This window comes from Micrasema longulum, unplaced genomic scaffold (assembly GCF_059751315.1).
Source record: "Micrasema longulum isolate JH-2025_06_02 unplaced genomic scaffold, ASM5975131v1 h1tg002085l, whole genome shotgun sequence".
Lineage (NCBI taxonomy): Eukaryota > Metazoa > Arthropoda > Insecta > Trichoptera > Brachycentridae > Micrasema > Micrasema longulum.
In genome coordinates, this window is record NW_028279252.1 from 440 (window position 1) to 19,834 (window position 19,395).

The window sequence follows — 19,395 nt, forward strand, 5'->3', positions numbered from 1 at the left end:
ATTATTTTATTTATTTATTTGACGGACTTATGCAGTCCATTCTAACGATGGTAAATACAATTTCTTATAATAAATACAGGCACTAATAAAATACAACTTAATAAAATTAAAGCTAGGACAATAAAAAAAATTATTACCTCAAGGCAAGATCCGGTCTATTTTAGTGATTTTTTAAATCTTTAAAGACACACCAAAAAAGTCCAGATCTTGTCTCGAGTTTACAATACGACACAATCGGGACATTGGTGCATGCGAGCCATAGTTTTTGCTGTGTTGATCGAGGAACAGCGCATTATTATTTCGCAACCGGCAGATTGGAACACTGAATGCCACTTGTTCCAGTAACGATGGTACATCAATTAAGCCATTCAGTAAATTAAACATAAATATGAAGTCAATGTTATTGAGTGACAAGTGACATTGAGTCCATTTCTCCGTAAGTGTAGTCTCCCCTCTCGAGCATGGATGATTGGCCATGCTACTTTTCTTAGCAGACGATGTTGCACCGATTCGATATGATTTATCCGGCCTACATAGAAGGGAGACCAGATCACGGATACTATGTCCTACCCTTGGACGTTGATTAACAAAATAAATCAATATCGGTACCTTAGAGCAGTGCTCCGCAACCTTTTCTCACCTACGACACACCAAAATTGTTCCTAGAATTACGCGGCACACCAAAAGCTAAGATATATAGGTATTAAATTGATACAAAATTTTACAATAATTTTTAGTTTTTTATTTAAAAGGTATACATACATACATACATATAACTATAACATTTTTTTTTTTACGAAATTTTAAAATTTTACCGCAGTTTTGGAACATTTCCAGGGGAGAAATTTTCAAAACTCAGTCAAACCAATTAAAAAATAGCTATAAACCAGTTGATAATAGAAGCTAACTAAACTAATGTGATACCTGCGCTTGTTTCAATGAACACAAAAGTTTTATATTCGGCTCGATTTTTGACAGCGCTGAACTGAGCCGCTCAGTGTTGCCACCTTGTCATTTACATTCCCGCTAAAATCTACAGAAAATCCCGTCAGATTCCGTCAATTTTTCCGCTAGATGTCCCGCCAGATTTCATCACTCAACATAAACCACATTATATTATATTATAATAATTATTATTTTTCTATACTAAAATGTCAAAATACATTGAATTTGACCGCGGCACACCTGTATCCAGCTCACGGCACACCAGTGTGCCACGGCACACCGGTTGCGGAGCACTGCCTTAGAGGATAAAACACAGGGGTCCACTTTTTGCCGTTTTGAAGTTAAAAATGCATGAATTTTACCTATTAACCATATCCCAGAAGGCAGGTTTTGGCTTGGTACAGGGACCTTCCGTTGCTTGCTTAAAATAGGAATAGAAACGAAGCATCAGGTCGTGGCTCGGTTGGTAAGATCCTGTAACAAAAACCACCATGGTATAGTGCCAGAAAACAAGATTAATTAAAAGGATCAATTATTTATTAATTTTGTTGGGTGAACAAACAGTATGTACAGAAATAGTCACAGTTTCTTTGTGAAGGATTTTTCAATAAGGGCGAGTAGATGTTGAAATGAAATAAAACAAGTTGTGTGTGGGGTATAAATAAAATTATTTTTTTATTTGAAAGGCCCATATGTGCCATTAAGTGTGAAACTAACTGTATTACAAAATAAAGCCTTTAGAATCATTTTGAAAGAAAACAGATATACGAGGGTAAAGTTGATGGTAAATGAAATGAAATTATTAACATATAAACAAAGAATATTTTACAATACAATGATTAATGATATTTGTTCATAAAATTATAAACTCTAATAAAAAAACAGAATTTGGAAAAAATTGATCGGAACCAGCATGAACACGATCACAATACTAGAGAAAAGAACAAAATTAGACTTCCATTTAGGAAAAAGGCAAAGTCACAAAATTCAATTTTATTCAAAGCAATTAAAAAGTATTACGAAATGGAAAAAAATATTTATGAAGAAAAAAACATATCAAAATTTAAAATAATGGTCAAGACATATGTGATAAACAATTTATAAATTAAATATATTTGCAATGTTATTATTAGAACACACATAACAATATGTATGATATGTGTGCCCTACTTTAAGATTTAAATAAAAAAAATTAAAAAATATGACATCGTTTAATTGCCCGCCCCGGCTTCTTACGCTGGCGCGGATCCGAGTGGCCCAACTTTCAATGACTCTTCGGCGTAGATCCGGCTGAATTTGAGCGATGGCCTGTGTTATGTTCACCTTTAGGGCATCGGTCGATTGTGGTTTATTTGCCATAGACCTGTGACTTCAAGAAGCCCACGAGAAAAAGTCTAGCGGGGTCAAATCGCATGACCTTGGTGGCCAATTCAGATAACCCCTGCGAGAGATAACCTTACCCTCGAATCGTTCATGCAGAATGTCAATCGTGGCGTCCGCTGTGTGGCGCGTAGCGCCGTCCTGCTGGAACCACATGTCGTCTAGGTCCATATGGTTCAATTTGGGCCATAAAAATTGGTAATCATTGTTTTGTAGCGCTCACCGTTGACGTTGACCGCCTCACCAACGTCGATCGAAAAGAACAGACCAATGACGCCGCCGGCCCAAAGACCACACCAAACAGTAACTTTTTGAGGGATGCATTATCGCCTGGTGAACCTCGCGTGGTTGGTGTGGTCCCATAAACGGCTATTTTTGGCAAAAATTGGGGTCGTCTTCCGAACGATTCGAAGCCAGTCAGCGAACAAACGGCGTTGTCTATGGTCTTGAACTCTGAGCTCCTACGTCAGTTGGATCTTGTACGGGTGAGGCCTAAGTCCCGACGCAATATTCGCCAAGTTGAAGTCTGCGAAAGGCCGAGTTCTTGTGCACGGCGTGGAATTGACTGCCTCGGGTTCTGCTGTACACTTTCACGGACAGCGGCGATGTTCTCGGCCGATCTTGCGTTCCTTGAACATACGGGTGTTGGCTGATGGAATACCGAACCGGTCGTCTCAAATTTGGCCACCAAACGTGAAGAGTTGACTGTGAAGGGCCACCACGTCTACCGTAAAATGGGCGCAATGCGCGCAACGTTTGAACTAACGAACACTCATTTTGATAATAATTTTTTTATCATTTGAACGTGCTGTTCAATTATGTAACTTGCCATGGGGATTTGGCATAAGTAACTAAATAATAAAAAAAATATTTGACAGATGTCATCAAGACAAAATGGCCGCCACGGGCTTTAAAATCTACCCGCGCCAATTGAAAAACCCTATATATTAGTGTAGGGCACTAAAAGGCACTCGTGCACACACCAAAAAATATTATTTACACTTAAGACAATAATATAAGTCTATATAAAATATTTAAGGTTCATACAGTAGACACATTTTATAAAATAAATTCTATTATACAAATTTATAAAGAAGAAAAAATAAAAGAATTAAGATGAATAAGTCACTCAGATACCAACATAATATTAAAATTCCTAAATTCCACACAAGTCATAGTCAAATAGCTTTGTCTTAAAGGTTTAAAAAATTATAATAATCTTCCCAATGAACTAAAAACTATTAAAAATAATATAACAAAAAATAAATTGAAAGTAAACCTAAAGAATTTTTTTGAACAGGTATAAAAACTACATTAAATTTTAATTGGTATGAATGTTTTATTGTTTTATGATTTTTCTTTATATATCCTATGTTTTTATTTTTTCTCATGTAATTGTATTTAAAATTATGTAAACTCTTATAAATAAACAACTATAACAGTGTAAGTCACTCTCCAAGTACGAGAGTTGGTCTCTTTTTTCGAGTTACAGTGATAACATTTACTAGATGTGTAAAAGTAGATATGTATAGAATTTTTTTTTTAACTTTTTTTTTAAAAAATTATGAAATTTATTAATAAAATTTATTTTTTTTAAATATAACAAATGTAAAAGATAAGAAATGAAAAAATATGTTTATAATAATAAAATAATATTTTGAGTTTGTCCAAATTTTTGTAGACAAGGACTAGATTCAACTCCCTGGGAAGCCGCCAATATGAACATATTGCAACAGAGATGAAAAACATTTTAGAGAAAGTAATATAGAAGTGTAGGCATCTACAGCGCTCATGACCTGTCATTGGCTAATTTAAATGGCCACTTTACACAATGTTCTTCATCTCTGTTGTAATATGTTAATATTGGCGGCTCCCCAGGGAGTTGAATCCAGTCCTCGTCTGCAAAAATTTGGGAAAAACTTAAAATATTGTTGATAAATCCACCTGGTCCATGAAGAAGTACAGAAATTTAAAAATAACATTTCAGGCGTTGCCTAGTATGTAGGTGAAATAATTCAATAAGATAAATCTCAACCGCATAATAAAGGTTTCAGCTCTTTAACTTCACAAACATCAACAGATGAAAGAATTGAAGGAATATACATAGATGTTCAAATATGGGCAGAATGGTGAATGCTCCACAGTGTGTAAAGTGGCCACTTAAACCAGCCAATGACAGGTCATAAGCGATGTAGATGCCTAGACTTCTATATTACCTTCACTAAAATGTTCTTCATCTCTGTTGTAACATGTTAATAATAAAAATAATTAAATATCTGCTTCTCTTAATATTTCTATGGTTTTTGACTTAAATTTACGTACACTGTCAAGGCTTATTAAACCAGTAAATAACAGGTCATAAGGGCGTAAATGCCTAGACTTCTATATTTCCTTCTCTAAAATGTTATCCATCCCTGTTGTAATTTGTTAATCTTAATGACTCCTTGTGAAATCCAGTCTTTGTCTACAAACATTTGGACAAACACAAAATATTGTAAATTAAAAAGAGTTTATTTTTTAGGGTTTTTTCAGTCTCAATAAAGTGCTGAAAATCGGCGTTTAGTATAGTAAATAATACAATATATTCTTCAATATTCAATTATGTATGCAAAACATTAAATTTTTTTAAAAAATAACTAAATTAATTTAATAACGAAATATCACATACTACGAATACAGATAAAAATATATAAAATGGATTAAGAATAAATAATTGTATTTTCAAAATCAATATGGATATTAGGGAGAAATGTTTTCATACATAAATGTAAAAAAGAAAATCAATGAAAATACGTTCGTAGAAAAACGCGACGTGCTTGGCCTTGGTTGTTGTGACGTCAAGATTCGTGATAATGTTCGAAACAAAGTTCAGTGGCGAAGAACAAATAAACGTGAATCGTGACGTATTAGGGGCGTGGCCGAAGGGTTGACCGTTTTGGCGGGAATTCAAAATTACACATTTAAAAATATATTTTACGCTACTAGGTTCGAATCTTGGATAAATGACATGCTAGCTTTTAAAAATCACCAATAGGTGACTCTACGCAATAACTGGTTTGAAGATAGATGATAATACATTATTTTTTTTACTAAGCCGACTTACTGATTTTAGACTAAAGGTCAACAATATTATTGTGTTATATAATCAACTGGTAAATCAAGATTATTTTCACACTGCAATTAGCGCCGAAGCTTCACAGATAGAAAAAAAACACAAAATTAATATTGCAAACACAACTTTGTGAGAGTCATCGTCATGTCAAAAAAAAATTCAAACCAGTATCTCAATCACATGAGCGACGCGATAACAATTCCTTTTAGAAGACAAAGTAAAACGGACTGAAATTATACAATAAACTACCAGACAAAACTAAACAAAAGATTCGGACAAACTTTTCAAAAGGGGTAAAAAATATAATTATCAACAACAGAGTAAAAATAAAAAATTATTTATTATTTTTGTAAAATTAATGTAATAATCCGTAAGGGTTAAAAAATAAATTTCAAATGAAAAAATAGATTTAATCTACTAACATAAACTACGTACTATCAATTAATAATCGATCATTATTAATAATTCAATATATAACGACCTCGTTTGTGGAATTTATAAATATTTAATCTATAAAATTAAAGACGCGCATTAAAGACTTTGAACCATTGATAGCAAATCGTTTTATTAAAGAAATACGAGTCAGCGATAGCGGACTGTTACATGAAAAGAAATCCGGCCCTTCGGGCCTGGTCCGATCGGCCCTGCGGGCCTCAGTTGATTGGTATCTCAGGGTCTCGATTATGATGGATATATAGACATCATACCTTCACCTTGACGGTATGGTTGAAAATAAATTCCCTCTAGCGACTACAAAGATATACTACCGACCCCCACCTTCAAGTTTTAGGTAAGTACATCGATGTGAAACATGGGGAAGCGTACGTCATGGTACACATATTTATTTATTTATAAAACAAATTTACGGACAATGTCCAATTTAAACTAATTATACAACGAAAAACAATAATAATACAGTAACAAATAATAGAAGAAATACAACAAACATATTACAACAGAGATGAAGAACATTTAAGAGAAGGTAATATAGAAGTCCAGGCATCTACAGGGCGTATGACCTGTCAATGGCTGGTTTAAGTGGCCACTTTACACACTGTGTAACATTCACCATTCTGCCCGTATTTGAACATCTATATTCCGTCAACTCTTTCATCTGTTGATGTTTGTGAAGTTAAAGAGCTGAAACCTTTATTTATGCGGGTGAGATTCGTCTAATTGAATTATTTCACCTACGTACTAGGCAACGCCTGAAAATGATATTTTTTAATTAAATAAATAATTTCTGAATCTACGTGAAGGAACATTAAGAGATGTTTGTTGGAGAATAGTCGGGACATCAAATAAACTATTATAGTCCTTAAAATATAGCTTGATTAGAGAATGACAGCTGTCAAACAAATTTCATTAGTGATGGGAAATTACTGATCACTGATCAAATCGATTTTATCAGTTATTTCATGCAATCATGAAACTCTGTTTCCGAAAATTTATATATAAAACGAAAAACAAGCCTATTAGAGAGTGTTTTACATAATTGTTCACCAAAAAATGAGACATTTATACTTTTTACTAAATAATATTTTTTTATTCGATCAATTTACATTAATCAGTTTGTCCCATCTCTAACGTTTTTGTAAAATGATGTAGCCTTGAAAGAACGTCGTTAATAATTAGGTTTTTTTTAGTTTTAAAGCTGATTGTATATTACTGTTAATTTATGTTTCAAGCATTGTAATAAAAATAAATTAAATTAACACGCCAGATACAAATTATTTTTCGTGTGTCATTATAAATAACTCCTTTGACGTTACTACAAAGTTATGTCGTCACTTTTTCTGACAACTATCATTCTAATCATGTTACATTCAAGGACTATAAGTATCTTAAACACGCAAATGAAATCTGCATTAAGTCGACGTTGTGAGAGACTGAATATATTCAGCAAAAGTTCCATGTCGATATAGTTATAGCGATCTCTTGTGATTCCTAGTTTGTACGCAATTTTCCTTATGAATTTTTGCTGAACTGATTCGATATCTACGCTTTAAAATGACATAGCTTGAGTATTTATTTATTTTATTTTACAATACGCCCAAGGGGCATTTACAAAAAATATACGTGCTTAAACCAACAGTGGTACGTGAAAACCAGCACAGACAGAACTTTCAGGTGAGGGGGTCGCCTTTCCTTCTCAAGTCAAACAACTGATGAACTTTTTACTCAAGCACTTTATTATAACAAAGAACAGTTTGTTAAAAATAAAGCGGTGAATCACTGTATAATCTCCAGATGGTGTCTCGAATTTCTTCTTTGGGCGATCTCCGTTCGTCTCTTTCTTGCGCCTTCTTGTTCGGAACTGTCCGTCTCTCTCAGAAACCTAAGCTTAAATAATTACCCTCGACCCCTGGGGCCATTCCCTTTTTTACTACATCTGGGCGCGCCAATTTTCAATCAATCAGGACAATCCCTTTTTTATGGTCTATTTTTATTCCATACACAAATTCCTAATTCAAGATATAATTACACAATACCTAGGCTAATTATTGCTCATATTATCATAGACTTACATATTCTACACTTTTGTATAATGATTTATTTAATAAAAAGTTCAAATAAATCCTACAAGTCAATGCTACTACCCTAGTTTATCTAGCTAAAACATATGGATGTAACATTAAAATAAAATTACAATACATTATTCCTATTCAGGAAAGACAATGTCATTGGCGGCCTCCGTGGTGTAGTGGTCAAGACGCTTGACTCGCGCACGGAAGGTTCCGGGTTCGATTCCCGGTGAGAACACAAAATATAAAATGTGATTTTTCTCAAGTCTGGTTATTCTGTAATGTAATTCACCACTGTAATTGGGCCTCCTGGCCTGTTGTGGTGCAAAAAAAAAATGAAATGAAAAAATGAAATTTTATCATTTACCAGGCCAAAGTATTTCCGTATTATTTACGCAATTATTTCAAGTATGTTTACTAGAGATGGAAATATGGACAAGGATATTGAAAGGAGGGTTAGTGCCGGTAACAGAGTTAATGGTGCCTTAAAGTCTGTCGTAGCAAATAAGTGTCTATCGCAAGAGGCTAAATTAGCAGTTCATAATGGAGTTCTGGTACCAACCCTAATGTATGGAAGCGAAGCATGGAGTTGGAAAAAAAGGGACGAAAGTAGACTGAATGCTGTTGAAATGCGATCCCTCAGGCGAATGTGCGGAAAAACAATGTATGATAGGTGCCCTAATGTCGAAATTAGAGTAGAATGCAAGGCTGAGTTAAGCATTATCGACAAAATTAAGAAAGGTCTTTTGCGATGGTTCGGTCATGTGGAGCGAATGAATGATGAAAGAACGGCTAAAAAGATTTATGATGCGAATGTGTCTGGTTGTAGAAGTCGAGGAAGGCCGAGAAAGACATGGCATGATCAAGTACAACAAATTCTTGAAAGTGGTCATGTGAAAAGTCGGAATAATCGACGTGCGTGCATGAAAAGATGTATGAATGTGAAGGAAGCAAAGGAAGTGTGCCAGGACAGAGTGGTGTGGCGTTCTATCCTCTCTGCCTACCCATCTGGGGAAATGGCGTGATGGTTAGTTAGTTCTTAGTTAGTTATTTCAAATTTACTAACTGTAAGAACACACAAATACCCAGCTCCAACGCAACGATTGCATCCTTTTGTAAAGCGCTGTCTGTAATTGGTGCATTCTTAGCCAATGAGAAGTCGTCTTATGTTTACTTAAATAGTAAAACTTTTAGTTTTACTTCACAAAAGTCAACAGATGGAAGAGTTGAGGAAATGTGGGTGTTCAAACATGGGCAGAATGGTGAATGTTACAGTGTGTAAATGTAAAGTGGCCACTTGAACCAGCAAACGACAGGTCATAAGCCCTGTAAATGCCTAGACTTCCATATTCCCTTCTCAAAAATGTTTTCCCTCTCTGTTGAAATAAATTTAAATATGAATAACTCCCTAGGGAGGAAATCCAGCCAGTCTGCAAGCATTTGGACATACTCAAACATTGTTAAAATAAACCTAATTATTAATGACGTTCTCACAAGGCTACGTCATTTTCCAAAAATGTTAGAGATGGGACAAATTGATCAATGTAAATCGAACGAATAAAAAAATAATTCGTTTGATGTTGTTCATAAAAAAGTATAAATGTCTAATTTTTTCGTGAATAATTAATTTTATTTTTTATTTATTTACTTAAGTTAGTTAATATTACATTGTATATTAACTAATATATTTACAATTATAACAAATACTTATTAAATATTTCTTACATAACTACATTATTACAATAAACATAACATTTTTTTTTTAAATCCGTAAGTTTTCTTTCATTCTTCATACTTTCAGGCATCTCATCATACAGTTTTAACCCTTTATACATTAAGCTATTTTGTGATTTTGTTTTTTTCTTAAGTGGTAGTCTTATCCTATTTCTATTTCTTGTCCTATATTTATGTACATTTCTATTTAATATAATTTCACTTATAAAATACTTTGGCATGAGATTATTAAACACTTTATATATAAATACAAATACATTATACAATAGTCTTTTCTTTATTCCTATCCAGTTCAATTGTTTTCTCATTTTTTCAACACTATTTAATTGTCTTAAGTCTGGTAAAACGCTCGCAAAATTGGGAAATCATAGGATTTTGCCATTTTAAAACGAATGTTTTTTTTAATCGCGCCATAATAAAAAAATAAAAAGACATAAATTAGATAAAAACAATCTTTTTAAAGGTATTTCTGTTTTAGACCGGCAGATTACGCCTTTTGAAATTTAGACTAAACTTAGGTATCTGGGATCTCAATAAAGACTAAGTATTGAACTAAAATTTGTTGCAATACATTAAAGATAACAAATTGAACATGAAAGTGGCCGCGGACAAATTTAATTTTTTTGTTTTTGAAAAGAAATACAAGCATTTTAAATCACATAAATTTTTGTGACATTTTCCTTTATTTCTACTTAAAATGAGGATATTCAGTAGTTTTTTTTTTTGAAATTTTTATTTGTTAATAGACTGTTAAACTAAGTCAAAATTTTATTTTAAAAATAAAATTTATATATTTCGTATTATCGGCGCTACGATTTTTCAAAGTTTTGCATTTCTGAAATAACTCCGCGTGTAACGTCAGAGGTTCATTTCCGCTTATTCTCATTCAGTTCTTCCCAGTGGTCCAGAAGCGACGAGCAGACCGGAAATATTCCACAGCTCTCAGATCATAGGTCGATTCACATGAACCAGTGACGTCATTTAAAGTAGTGCGTTTTTATCATAATATTTTTTATTATTTTTTCTGTACATTTTCAAGAAACTTAGCCGTACAATTTAATGCTCTAATTTTTACCCCGCGTAAGAAAAAAAAAATGTATCCAATTTCCCGTAGGGCTGAAGTTCCTCATTATGTCTTTGGTAATACTTTTCGTTTAAATTACTGGTTTGGTTAGCAATAAAATACCTTACTTTTAGAGAAACTCTGCCTGAACCCAAAGGTAGACATTATTAAGTAGTGTCTTACTAAACACAAATTGCGGAATACTTACCTCGAAATGGAGGTATTTAGATATTCCTTTTGCTTATTATGAAACTGAGTATTTCATACTGACATGTCAAACAACTCGAGTATTTCAAATACTCGCAGCTAACCGCTATTACTCATACAAGAAATGTTTTAAGAAAATTATGGATTTTAAAATAAATTTAAATAAACTTTGTTTTATAAAGTTTTATAAAGTAGAAGAATTTGTGTACCTGGGAAGCATGTTTTCAAGAGATGGAAGAGTAGAAAAAGATGTTGAAAGAAGAGTGAATGCGGGCAACAAAATGAACGGAGCACTAAGCACAGTAATTTCTAATAAAAATATGTCAATCGAAGCTAAACTGGCAGTGCACAACGGAGTTTTAGTCCCAACACTTATGTATGGAAGTGAAACATAGAACTGGCAGAGGAAGGATGAAAGCCGAGTGAACGCGGTTGAAATGCGATCTCTTAGACGAATGTGTGGGAAATCAATGTATGACAGGGTTACGAATGATGAAATCAGGCGAGAGTGTAAATCTGAGACAAGTATAATTGATAAGATTAAGAAAGGGTCTCTGAGATGGTTTGGTCACGTAGAACGAATGGACGACGAGAGAATGGTAAAACAAGTATATATGGCAAAAATGAACGGCAACGTTAGACGAGGACGACCAAGGAAGACGTGGCATGATCAGATAAACCAAAATCTTAAGTCTGGTCATGTCAAAAGCAGACAGAACCGAAGGGCATGTATGACAAGATGTATGAATGTGGAAGAGGCTAGGAGTGTATGCCAGGATAGACGTGTGTGGCGTTCCATTCTCTCTGCCTACCCCTACGGGGAAATGGCGTGATGGTAGTAGTAGTAGTAGTTGTTTTTAACCACTTATTTTATATATTTTTTATCGATCGGTTTTAAAGCTTCATTATCGAGGAATAATTTGCTATCGTATTTTTTTGCTTATTTAAAAATAATAATTGTCGTTATTACTTTATATTATTATTTATTTATTTCTTAAGGGCTCTAGTCAATTTGTACAAAATGAATAACAAAGTTAAAAGACATATAATAGTAGAACACAGTAAAGGGTAGGCATACTTAATGGATATGGTTAAACATTATAAAGGTAAAACGCAGTAAAAATAAAGGTAATAAGATTTGTGATTTCTAAATCTCACATACGAGTACATGAACATGTACGTTATGTATGTTTTATTTTATATTATTATATAGTAGGGCCAATTTAATAGGTCACATTTGACATTTGTCGGTTTTAGCTTCATACTGAGGTAACCTGCTTAAAAACATCGATTAAAGCGAATGAATCGATTCGGACTTCAAACATAATATATGTCAATTGAATTCAGTTGCTATGAAAAAGTACTTATAGGTACTGTAATTTTATTTTCAAAATCATGAGTCGAATCCCTATCCCATTATTATTTTCTATCTTAAATTTAAGGAACAAATTGCATGGAGTCTTCCCGAAATCATGGAAAACATCATGTGTCATCCCAATAGCAAAAATAAAAAATTCAGTGAAGTGTGAAGAATACAGGCCCATAAACACCCTTCCAAAATATGAACAATTATTGGAATATATTGTAAAGAATGAGTTAGTTAATTTTTTGGAACAATGGGAAGTATTATGCAAAGAACAATGTGGATTTCGAACCAATCAATCTTGTGAAATGGCTATTAACTTGGTTTAAGAAGATTGGAAAGAGGAAACCGATAAGAACATGTTCGTAATTGCAGTTTTCTTGGATTTTAAAAGAGCCTTCGAAACAATAGACCGAGAAATAATTATTAAAAAATTGAAAAAAATAGGAATAAAAGGAAAAACTATAAAATGGTTTGAAGAGTACCTTGGCGATAGATACCAAATAACGAAGGTGAATGATGAAATTTCCGAGCCCCTCAAAATTTCATTGGGAGTACCACAAGGATCGGTTCTCGGACCGGTTTTGTTTATTATATACATAAATGATATTGTCGAAACATTAAAATATTCAAAAATAAGACTCTTTGCAGACGATGCCTTAATATATATATCGGGAGAAAATTATAAAACAATTATGGACAGACTAAATCATGATCTTAATAGTGTATCACTGTGGCTAAAAATTAATAAATTAAAATTAAATGTTGACAAAACTAAATATATGAATATAGGAAACAAAAGAATAGAAATTACACCATCAATTGTAATAGAAAATGAAAAACTCAATGAAGTCACTGAAATTAAATATTTAGGTGTAATGTTGGATTCAAAACTTACATTTCACCAAAACGCTAAGATGGTAATAAATAAGATTGCAAAAAAATATCAATTTTGGGAAGGATCAGAAGATTTATTGATAAGGACTCCTGCAAAACTATTTACAAAGCAATTATTGAACCACACGTGAACTACTGTAGTAGCATTTTATTTTTATCAAACAAAGAAAACATAGATAAACTAACTGTATTACAAAATAAAGCCTTTAGAATCATTTTGAAAAAAAACCGATACACGAGGGTAAAGTCGATGGTAAATGAAATGAAATTATTAACATATAAACAAAGAATATTTTACAATACAATGATATTTGTTCATAAAATTATAAACTCTAATAAAAAAAACAGAATTTTGGAAAAAAATTGATCGGAACCAGCATGAACACGATCACAATACTAGAGAAAAGAACAAAATTAGACTTCCATTTAGGAAAAAGGCAAAGTCACAAAATTCAATTTTATTTAAAGCAATTAAAAAGTATTACGAAATGGAAAAAAATATTTATGAAGAAAAAAACATATCAAAATTTAAAATAATGGTCAAGACATATGTGATAAACAATTTATAAATTAAATATATTTGCAATGTTATTATTAGAACACACATAACAATATGTATGATATGTGTGCCCTACTTTAAGATTAAAATAATAATAAAAAATAAAAAAATAAGATATGTACATAATTTAACAAAACTGTCAGCATTCTATTTTTCTGGGTAACGTCCCTAGTGTTTAAAAAGAAAAGGGGTTCACTGATGCAACATTATAACGACGTTAAGAACAGAAAAAGTTTATTATGTTTAGAATGGTTTATTAGTGAAAATAAATCAGAAAATTACCTTCTTTTGTCATTATTACAATAAATATGTAATCGTAATTGAAAAAAGTTAAGCAATTGTGCAGTTCTAAATTCGAAAAAATAAATAATATTTTACTACCGCCCTTGCAAGGTTATGTTGTTGAATTTTGATGAAGTGTCAAATTGGCCCAACTATAATGTATCTTATCCTATTTTATTTTAACATCTTTACAACATTGAGATACAATATATGTACCTTAAGGCTGTAGTCTGGTGAAATCATCACCGTGAAGTAATTGTTAATAAATTTAGATATTTAACCCATGTGTTCAAAAGACTAAGTATTTACGCCCAGCTAAATACTCTTAAAATTTCGCGCTCAACCACCGTACGGGCTGGGCGTGAAATATAGTTCCTCTCAAACCGCAGCTTATAATCTTAAAATAAATTTGAAAATAAGTTGTTATATGTTAGAAAACAATGAGTTAATGTTTATAAGTCGTTAGTGTGTAGTAGTGTAGTCATGTTTTAGACAAACAGAGGAAAGAAGAAGAAGACTATATATTTAATAGCATTGTTTTATACTTTATTCTTAACAAACTGTGTGACAAATAGTGAACAATGGAAACTTTTCAAAAAAATAGTGCGCCTGTAATCTTAAAATCATAATTTTTTTAATGAATCCATTAAAACCGGTTAAGAATGCATCAGCTTTTGACGCGAAAGCACCTAAATTTTGCTATTGGGAACACTACACCCATAATTAATAAATTACAACAGTGCTGCTAAAAGTGAACTGACATTTATACCCGTATGCAGAGACAAAACTTAAGGTGAGGAAAGTACATTCTAATTTCAAATGCAGAGAATAACCCAAAGGTGAAGACAATAGAATGTACTCTCCTCACCTTAAGGTTTGTCTCTCGTATGCAGAGACAAAACTTAAGGTGAGGAAAGTACATTCTAATTTCAAATGCAGAGAATAACCCAAAGGTGAAGACAATATAATGTACTCTCCTCACCTTAAGGTTTGTCTCTCGTATGCAGAGACAAAACTTAAGGTGAGGAAAGTACATTCTAATTTCAAATGCAGAGAATAACCCAAAGGTGAAGACAATAGAATGTACTCTCCTCACCTTAAGGTTTGTCTCTCGTATGCAGAGACAAAACTTAAGGTGAGGAAAGTACATTCTAATTTCAAATGCAGAGAATAACCCAAAGGTGAAGACAATATAATGTACTCTCCTCACCTTAAGGTTTGTCTCTGCATACGGGTATTATTGATAAATACATAATATTTCAAATATCTGCCTTCTAATAACATACAAAATGATCAATCAAACCGCTCATACGCGCGTTTGTGTAATATTCATGTAAAAAGGTGAATTGAACAGGAATGTAGCGTCTCATAAAACGAAATAATACGGAACAAAATGGACACCAAGTCGTTGGAACAATAGGCAGAATCTCCCAGTAACTACACACGTGCGTTTTTATAAATTAAATAATTAATAAATTAAAATAAATAATAAATTATTAAATTATCAAGTTGCCAGTGCCCCAGTGGGCCACATGGCGACGGTATCTACCTACTGCCTACAAAAGCTTCTCTTCGGACATCTATCTCCCTTTGTTAACCATGGAGTTGAAACAGTGTTTTGTTTATTTAGTTTTTTATTGCTTACTTCTTGGCATGAATACATGACAAACTTACATTTTAACTTTGCTGGAATTCCACTAGTCCATGCGCTTTGTAGCTGCACGATGATGGCTATCTAGCTTTCATATATCAACTGAAAAAAACCTAAATTTTGTAAATGGGGTCTAGAATCCCAATCGTCTATACGCTTAGTAGCTGCAAGACGTGTTGTAATCTTACTCCTTTTTATTACTTATATTATTATTTTTTTTAAATATTAATACAATGAACTTATTTGTCAATTTTTAAAATGTGTGAATGGGGGCTAAATTTCTAACTGTCTATGCGCTCTGTAGCTGCAAGACGTTCTGTAATCTAGCTCCTATCTGTTATAATTTTTGATTGATCTTAATTGAAAACGAGGAACTAGAATCCCAACCGTCCATGCGCTCTGTAGCTGCAAGACGTACTGGGATATTTATTAATTGTACAGCGCCCTTGAGGTGATTTTCACAAAAATGGCGCTATATAAATTATCCAACTATTTATATATATATAAAATGGTATATTATGCACTTGTACAGTAGAGTGGGCCGATGATGTATGAGGTTTTTTTATTTTTTTAGACATCAAAGTGAAAGGGGTCTAAAAAGTTGCATTTTGGATCACATCGAACGTAAAAATTATTTTTAAAAATATTCCAAACTACTTTTGGCCCTCAACCGAGGTTTGAAGTTTATCACTGTCTGAACATTTTGTTAATTATCTATATTGATAAAATTATTTTATGTTAGTAAAGAAATAACTTAAATACATTCCAAATTCAAACGCGCTTTAAAACTACCGAAATGGAAAAAGTTTACACTCCGCGGAACTAATTCCGTCAAGCGACTGGCTAATATTGACGAAAACAATGGCCTATTAAAACAATGCTACCCATTTATCGCAAAACAAATTGCAACTCACGCCCTTAGATGCTTATTTAATAAGGTTTAATGCACATTATAAAATTTAATTGTACTGATTTTCTTATCTAAATACGAAATGACAGCCGGTTTAGCGCAAAAATCGACTTTTTCGAAAACTTCAAGCTCAGGTTAAGGGCCAAAAGTAGTATCGAATATTTTTTTAGAAATTTTTTGCATTCCAAGTAATCCAAAAGGCAACTTTTTAGACCCCTTTCATTTCAAAATTCGGAAAAAAATATCGGCCCACCCTATTGTACAGTCATCGCTTTCCTATAGAATAATTGGATGAATATCGAAATAATAATAATTATGGATAACTTATACAGCGCAATTTTCGTAATATAATACCTCATGGGCGCTTTACAAAGTGATGATATAAAGATTTAAATTTAATTTTAACTTTTTAATTTAAGAAAAATAATGTACTTTTTCATATTACTTTTCAACCACATGCTAAGAATTTATTCAAACGATTTAGAGAACAAGTGGGTTTTAAGTTTCTTCCGAAATATAACTTCACTCTCACAGTTTTGGATTTCTGCTGCGAGAGCATTCCATGCCGTAGGGCCTGCGACCGCAAATGCACGTTCGCCGAATTTAGTGCGCTGTTTGCGTAGAGGTATAATAACTTTTCCTTTCGACGCAGATGTAGCTGACCTAAGCGTAAGACGTCTGTCAGCTAGTTCATCTGGAATGCAGAGTTCCCTTAGATATTCTGGAGCAGAGTTGTGCAGTGACTTATACAAAAGCCAACAGAGTTTGTATTCCACCCTCTGTGGAAAACGTAGCCAGTGCAATTCCCGAAGTAGTGGAGTGATATGACTGAATTTAGAAATTCCAAAAATAAGTCTCGCTGCGGCATTTAGTACAGCCTGTAGGCGAGTTATTTTATTCATTGGTAGACCTGCGTAGATATTATTACAATAATCGACTCTAGACACTACAAACGCATTTATTAAAATACTACCATTTCGAGGTAGTATTTTAATAAATGCGTTTGTAAGTTTTCCGCAATTTGTGTTTAATAGGAAACTACTTAATAGAAAACTACTTAATAGGAAACTACTTAATAGGAAACTACTTAATACATGGACAACTGTATGAAAGAGATAGAATGTATGGGTATTGGAGCAAAAATGGATAATTTTTCAGTAAGCTGCTTGTTGTATGCTGACGATGCAGTTCTGTTAGCAAGCAGCAAGGCTGATTTGCAGCAAATAGTCTCTAGAATGTATGATGTATGCCTGGAGAGCGAATTGGCGATGAACGAAAGTAAGTCAAAAGTGATGGTATTTGAAAGGGATAGTGAGGTTACTGACTGCATAATAAATGTAAATAACGAATGTCTCGAGCAAGTAGAAAAATTTGTGTATCTGGGAAGCATGTTTTCAAGAGATGGAAGAGTAGAAAAAGATGTTGAAAGAAGAGTGAATGCGGGCAACAAAATGAACGGAGCACTAAGCACAGTAATTTCTAATAAAAATTATGTCAATCGAACCTAAACTGGCAGTGCACAACGGAGTTTTAGTCCCAACACTTATGTATGGAAGTGAAACATGGAACTGGCAGAGGAAAGATGAAAGCCGAGTGAACGCGTTTGAAATGCGATCTCTTAGACGAATGTGTGGGAAATCAATGTATGACAGGGTTACGAATGATGAAATCAGGCGAGAGTGTAAATCTGAGACAAGTATAATTGATAAGATTAAAAAAGGGTCTCTGAGACGGTTCGGTCACGTAGAACGAATGGACGACGAGAGAATGGTAAAACAAGTATATATGGCGAACATGAACGGCAACGTGAGACGAGGATGACCAAGGAAGACGTGGCATGATCAGATAAACCAAAATCTTAAATCTGGTCATGTCAAAAGCAGACATAACCGAAGGACGTGTATGACAAGATGTATGAATGTGGAGGAAGCTAGGAATGTATGCCAGGATAGACGTGTGTGGCGGTCCATTCTCTCTGCCTACCCCTACGGGGAAATGGCGTGATGGTAGTAGTAGTAGTAGCTTAGTTAGAATGTAAGTTTAGGTATACAATTGTAAAGCGCCCGTGATGTGATTTTTCACAAAAATGGCGCTATTTAAATCAGCCAAATATTATTATTATTATTATTATAATGACAGGTCATAAGCCCTGTAAATGCCTAGACTTCCATATTTCCTTCTCAATAATGTTTTCCTTCTCTGTTGCAATAAATTTAAATATGAACAACTCCCTAGGGAGGAAATCCATATTTCAGGGAATATGAATGCCTACAAATAATACAAATAATGAGTCTCCATTGGGAGAAGATAGCTCTTTTAACTTTCATTGAAAATATCACATAATACGAATATACAGATAAACATATATGAAATGGATTGGTTTTATTTTATTTAAGTTATTTATTTGGAAAAACAACAGGTACTTTATAAACAATTCGTGTTGTCATATAATGTATGAGTCCAATCAAAGTTTTTCACGACTATTTAATACTTTTTGTAGACAAACTAATGGCCAGATTAAAAATGTGTAAGAGGATATAAAATATATTACAACAGAGATGAAGAACATTTAAGAAAATGTAATATAGAAGTCTAGGCATCTACAAGGCTTATGACCTGTCAATGGCTGGTTTAAGTGGCCACTTTACACACTGTGTAACATTTACCATTCTGCATATATTTGAACATCCATATTCCTTCAATTCTTTCATCTGTTGATGTTTGCGAAGTTAAAGAGCTGAAACCTTCATTTATGCGGGTGAGATTC

At 33.2% G+C, this 19,395-nt stretch overlaps 1 protein-coding gene across 1 annotated transcript in view; it reads right to left on the reverse strand.

The window, feature by feature from the left end:
• Positions 1-1,307: 1,307 nt before the first annotated feature.
• LOC148273078 (acyl-CoA-binding domain-containing protein 4-like) overlaps positions 1,308-19,395 on the reverse strand; it is a gene marked incomplete at its 3' end in the record, with an annotated part of 28,833 nt that continues 10,745 nt past the window's right edge. Inside the window, exon 2 of the mRNA XM_088239166.1 lies at positions 1,308-1,419. Coding sequence (XP_088095292.1) covers positions 1,308-1,419 — 112 coding nt within the window. The remainder of the gene's footprint in view (positions 1,420-19,395) is intronic.